General features: G+C 45.2%; 1 protein-coding gene across 1 annotated transcript in view; it reads left to right on the top strand.

The window, feature by feature from the left end:
• Positions 1-684: 684 nt before the first annotated feature.
• HYDIN (HYDIN axonemal central pair apparatus protein) overlaps positions 685-6,000 on the top strand; it is a 181,490-nt gene continuing 176,174 nt past the window's right edge. The window contains exons 1-3 of the mRNA XM_068956343.1: positions 685-696; positions 1,598-1,723; positions 3,409-3,528. Of these exons, the coding sequence (XP_068812444.1) occupies positions 685-696; positions 1,598-1,723; positions 3,409-3,528 (258 nt within the window). The remainder of the gene's footprint in view (positions 697-1,597; positions 1,724-3,408; positions 3,529-6,000) is intronic.

Below are 6,000 nucleotides of genomic sequence, written 5' to 3'. Positions count from 1 at the left end.
TGTTTCCCTGCTGTAACCTTGCTGACTTAGACAAGTTGAAATAATGACCTCAAAGCTCCAGAGGAGTATCTGGTCTGGAGGCTCAAATACTGACTTTAAAAGGGGACTCTGGGCTGCTTTGTGTTGTTGCTTACTCCTATGCCAAATGCATGGGAAGCGCTCCCGCTCAGGCTCAGCGTTACCCTTTGATCTGCACCATGATCTGGCGACAGTGTAGATGTGATTCTTGGTGTGTGTCTGTGTTGGCACTGAGATCTTGCAGTTTGAGTTCCCTCTGGGTTTTAAAAGTCACATTGCTGCTTCTTCCAGGAAAGCTGACAGATGGCCACCAGCAAGCTCCGTCAATCCGTGGTGTCCTCCAAGATGCCTAATGGATTCCAGAGCAAAGTGGTGGCACCTCGTAATCCAAAGCTGGTCAAAAAGGCAGAGAAGCCTGTAACTGTAAGTACCTGCTGTGTCCTATCCAGTAGGAGCTGTGTTAGGGCTGGCAGTCCCCACTGTATCTCTCCTTTGCCTTTCCTCTCATGTTGTCTAGCAGCACCATGACGCTAGATGCCACCTCCCCATCTGGTTCCTGCCATGTTTCTGTTGGAGATGGCTACTCTGGTGCAGTGGGGGATGGATTGTGTCCTGCTTAAGGGAAAGTCCAGGGTCTTGGCTCCAGAGTCATATAATTAAGCTAACATGCTGGACATTGTACTAGAATAGCTGAAGCATGAACACATGCTCCCTTCTGTCCCATCTGCTATGTGGGCAGTAACATCTTCAGTCATGTAGATATATTTGCCAGTGCTGCTCTGACCATACCTCGAGGCAGCAGGGTATGTGGTGGACTGCTCAAACTGCCTTAAGACTGAGGGAGCAAGGTCCAAGATAGGATGGGCTCCAAACCAGTCATTTTGTTCTCTCACATGCTGTGCCGAGCACTGATCTAGCCCTGCAAACAGTTGTGGAATCAGGGCAATCTCCTCCCCATCCCCACCTGCCCCCTCTGCTAACTGGAGCTCACCTGACTGGAGGTGACCCAGCACTAAGCCTTTGTCAAGGGGACATCCCGTAGACTTCTGCGAAGGGGTCTGTGAGGCCAAACCAGAGAGAAAACAAGCACTTATTAAAATGACATGATGAAAACTTGGACCCATTCCTCTCCACCTCGCCCTTGGCACAACACGGCTTTTCTACTTTCTTCTAATTCACCCAGCGGTGATATCTCCACATGCATCTTGGTTGTGAGCACTGTGTAAAGTTGGAGTTGGGGGATTTCTGGCAATCCCCCCAACTCTCCTCAAAGGTCACTAGCTCAATCCAGTAAAGCTAAAGAGGAAACAAATGCCAAAAGAGCAATAATCCCCATTCATGTCACATCAAATCATGAAGGAAATGCTAATAGGATAGAGCCATTCTGTTAGAGTGTGTGTATTCTGCTCTATATAATTAATTTACTGGTGTTAAATATTTCAGCAGGTAACTCAGAGGACTTCCAGGACTATCCTAGTGGCTGTGATCACAAATTATTCATCAGTAGCACTTCACCAGCAAGAGCTGTATAAATGTCTATGTTGAGAAAGGCTTTTCTTGTTGCCGCTTTGTGTTTCAGCTGACTCCCTCTGCTTTCCTGAAGGAGATGTCTCTTACCACGGAGCAGAGACTGGCCAGCACTCACGAGATGAGGCGGCCCCGGATTGTCCAGCTTCTAGACATGAGTGAAACTTCTCATCAAAAGGTAGCACTTTCCTACCCTTTTCCTTGCTGTTTGTGACGTTTAGAGTGCATGCATGTTGGCAGTCTTGCCTGCGGTTTCTCTGAATACCTCACTGACTAGGCCTTGTTGTCCTTTCAAACTGCTGACGGTGGTGGCATTCTTCCTGCCTTGTGCTGGGGGAGAGGCAAGACACTCACGCTGCTGACGAGCTGAAGGGACAGCCCTAACCTGCATTCAGCTGGTATAAAAGATCTCTACTGAAATCCATGGGTTTTGCTGGAGTTTCACTACCCTTGCTAAAGCCCAGTGTTGGGGCGGGAGGATAGGACAGAGCATGAGGGCTTACCTTGCCATTCTCTCATCCTTCCTCTGAAATAGCCACCCTTTCTCTTGCTTTGATGTAGTCACTATCAAATACTTAGGGTCATAAGCTTCCCCTTCACTAGTGGCAACACTGACCTTTGAAGAAAGAGGGCTGTAGGCTGTGTGGTCATTGCTCAAGGTTGTTGTTGGTGTTGGTTTTTTTTTTTTAAAGCCATAATTTCATTAATGCTTTGGGCTAGAATAAAATGTTGAGACCATAAAACGTATTAGATCTGCAGGCTACAGGGCCCTATAAGGTATACAAGGGAATATGCCCCTGACAGAGTGAATAGATGTGCTTTAGTTGGATGAACGTTTAGTGGGATGAATGTTTAAAACTACTTTCCTTAAAGAACTGCTCAATATATAACACACAGCCCAAGGGGGAATAATTGCAGAGGTAGACTACTGAGCAGAAAATTGCCAGCAAGATGCCTGTAACAAATTGGTTAACAACTGTCATAGACATCACAGAAGGTTGAGAACACATCAGATGCGCACAAATAGCTGGCAGTGTGCTGCAGCTACTGATTTCAGCCTGACTGGGATTTCTATGCGTCCTGGCATAAGAGATCCACTTGTGTCTTGCAGTGGGAACACTGCAACTGAAAAAGTAGAGGAAGAGCAGGAGGAGTTTTCTCAATATAATGCTTCTCTGCCCTGCAACCCTTTGCTCTGTGTTTGTATATATTTTTCAGATGTGCTTCTGCAGCAGTATTAAATAAAGCAACTGTAATGGAATGAAATAGAGCATTTCTCTCTCCAATTTAGAGTTCATGAAAAGGAGATACTAAGTCCATTCTTGAGTTGTCCAGTAGTGCTGAGATAAGAGCCGAACCTTATGGGCATCCAGCATTCACCTCTTCTTCCTAACTACTGTGTTGCTTACCTGTTGACCTTCCCTCTTGCAGTAATGTTCTCTGCCTGCTGGTCTCTAGGCTTCCTATTCCAAGAAGATATTAGGGACCTGTTCCAAAGTAAAACTATTTCCTAGTTTGTCTCCCTTGGAGTCCCAAAGATGTTCTTGCATTTCAGTTGTTCCATGAGTACTCGTGGCTCTTTTGGTAAGTATTTTTGGAGCTGCGTGACCACATTAGCACAGGGCTGAGCTGGACATAAATTCTGGTTCTCTTTCCAGAGAGACACCTGCCAAAATCGCTTGACTTGAGCCTGCTTAATGTGGTCTGGTAGCTCTTGATCAGTTCTGAACACAGGTGAACTGCAGTTTACCTAGAGTGAACTGGACAGACCTCCCCACCAAGAAGCTGCACCTCACTGTTCTCATCCATGGATCATGCTTCCAGGAGCTGAACCTTTCACTGCTGTCTGTCTTGCATTTCCAGTTCTCAGCACTTGACCTGGAACAGAGCTTGTTTCAGCCTTTCCCGTCAGAGGTGGTATTTCAGAACTACGTTCCGTGTGAGATCTACGAAGTGCCTCTGATTCTGAGGAACAATGACAAGGTGAGCGCTGGGATGTGGAAGTTTAGCATCATGCTAGAGGAGGAGAGCAGCCTAACTCATGTAGCATACAGCATAGCAAGTTATCCACTACATGCAGCATGTCCTAATAAAAATCTCACCCTCTTTTTTTTTTTTTTTTTTTTTTTTAAACAAGAGGGTGGAAGCCCTTCCATGTTGTTAAAGGATTTCTCCCTCTGATTTTTACCACTCACTGGTGGGATTTAACCCAAAGGGGCTTTTCCCATTTAGCACCCTTCCCCTTGAAATCCCTGGGCTGATGCGAATGTTGAGAGCTACACACTTTTTATTTGCCTTCATCATGCCCTGCCTCAAGAGCATGCACTGTCTGGTGTCCAGAAGGCTCAGTTTATCTAGGTTTTTGCCGGGGCATCTCTGCCTCTCAGCTTATTTAACAGCTGCTTGCAGTGTCACTGAACTGGGGGGGAATACAACAGTCCCCGCTGAGAAAAGGCACTCTCCCCTGGAACTGGTCCTCCTGTGGACACACTCTGGTCCACAGACTCTCTCTGGGCCAGGAAATGGTTCAAAACCATGGCTCAAGATGTGAGCTGACAGTGCATGGTTTGTATGCTGCCTCTGTTAGATGTCACTCACTATTGGCAGGTACAGGGGTTGATCCTTCTCTACCTTATGCTGAAATAAGTTACAAATAGTGGCATTATCTGTCCAGAAAAGGTAATTTGAATCAGCAGTGGAAAAAGACTGATTTAGCAGAAGCAATGGGAGTTCTTTAGGTTCCACTTTAGGCCCCGCTAAGCTTAATTCAGTTCTGGCTCAGGCTTCTCTAAGGCAATGTGGCTCTCTGCCTTCCATTCAGAGAGCCACAGCCATCCAGAGTGATGTGCTCTTGAAGGTCTTTGCCTTTACTTGAAATAACTTTGCGATCATTTTGAGATTTCCCAAGAAACTAAGAAGGGAAAAGTTGAAAAATGTCAGCAATTTTGTTCCAGTGTAAAGAAGAAAATTGAGACCTTTTGAATTTCAGCGGGGGAAACATTTGCTCAAATGAGGCATGTGCCAAGGGCAAGCTGGTGGGAAAAGACAGGAGGGAGGAAAGGAGCTGAGTTAGGAAGTGCTCAGGGAGAGAATGTTGTACACCCAAAGGTTTTGCTTGACACGTAGTAATAAGTATACTGGAAGTGGAGAAAGGTCAGCATGAAAGAACAAGAAGGGTGTAAAAAGTAATCAGATTCTGTTCTGTCATGAAAAAGCATAATGGGCAATCAAATGCAAGATGTATGCATGAGAGGAGGACTATAGGGGAATTGGGGGAAGTGTACAGGAGACGGTGAAAATAAACCCTCCTCCAAATCTACCTGTATGAGAAAATAACTTTTTTGTCTGTCTGCTTATCAAGGGATATTGCAGGTGGGAGAGAAACAAGAGAAGTCAAAGTACACCCTGAGATAACAGATTTTGACAGGGACATGGTTGAAAATGGAAAACCCTTTGGCAAGGAAGGATGCAGGTGCAGCCCCTTTAGTTATTCTTGGAGAGTACTGATCCCTTCCTTGCCTGGGGTTTGGCAGGGGCATATTGAAAAGATGCAGCAGATTCCCAAAGGATGTCTTTCACGTACTCTGCACTGTGATCTGGGATGCTCTTTGATGCTGGTATCCTCTTTCCCAACAAAACATGCCTCAGTTTCTCTTATGCTTCTCTGCTCCCTTCCCACTAAATCCTTTGACCCTTAGACACTCCATTATCTGTGCAGCACTTCAAAATGTTTGTCTTTGCCAAGTACCAGCCAACAGGCAAACAGTTAACTTGTACTATTTATGCTTCTTCAAGTGGAAAAGAACATCTGCATCAACATTTCTGCCATTCCCAGTAAAAAATAATAAACTTGTATAGCTGTACCTTGGGATTCACATCTTCTGCAAGGGGGGAGACAATGTGTGAATTGTTAATTTTTTTTTCTCCCCCAAAATGAATTAGTTGTTTTTTTTATGCTAGTAAGACCTCAGCCGTTGGACAGCACTGGTGTAAAGGCAAGATTAGCCCTAAGGAAGAACCTTGGGGTGTTTTAGTACACAAGATAAAGATGATAATTCCAAGAGTGGTTATTGCATTTTAATTTTTTGGCTTTTGGTAATGTTCTGGAGAAAAAGCTCTACTGCTTCATAAAACTTTCTCACTGGTTTTCCAGGTTTCCTCCAAATCATATGGACTTGCACAGCAGCCTGAGCTTGTCTGCTCTATATAAATCCAGCTAACAGCAGACTGTATTCCAAATGGAGGCTATGTAACCATTCAAATGCAGAAGTGATTCAGTCTATGCTTACTGCTCTTATCTGTGTTTTGGAAAATTGTTGTTCTGTCCTCAGGCTACTCCTTATCACTTCACCCTCTAAGGGACGTTCTGAGTGGCTTTTTCTGAAGGTCTTGGTGGGATGGCATGTGTGATCCCCTTCCAAGGGGCTCAGCAACCAAGACGTGTGCAGTGTGAAA

This window comes from Struthio camelus, chromosome 10, assembly GCF_040807025.1.
Source record: "Struthio camelus isolate bStrCam1 chromosome 10, bStrCam1.hap1, whole genome shotgun sequence".
Lineage (NCBI taxonomy): Eukaryota > Metazoa > Chordata > Aves > Struthioniformes > Struthionidae > Struthio > Struthio camelus.
The sequence above is the reverse complement of the archived record's forward strand: the minus strand, read 5'-3'. Positions and strand labels throughout refer to the sequence as shown.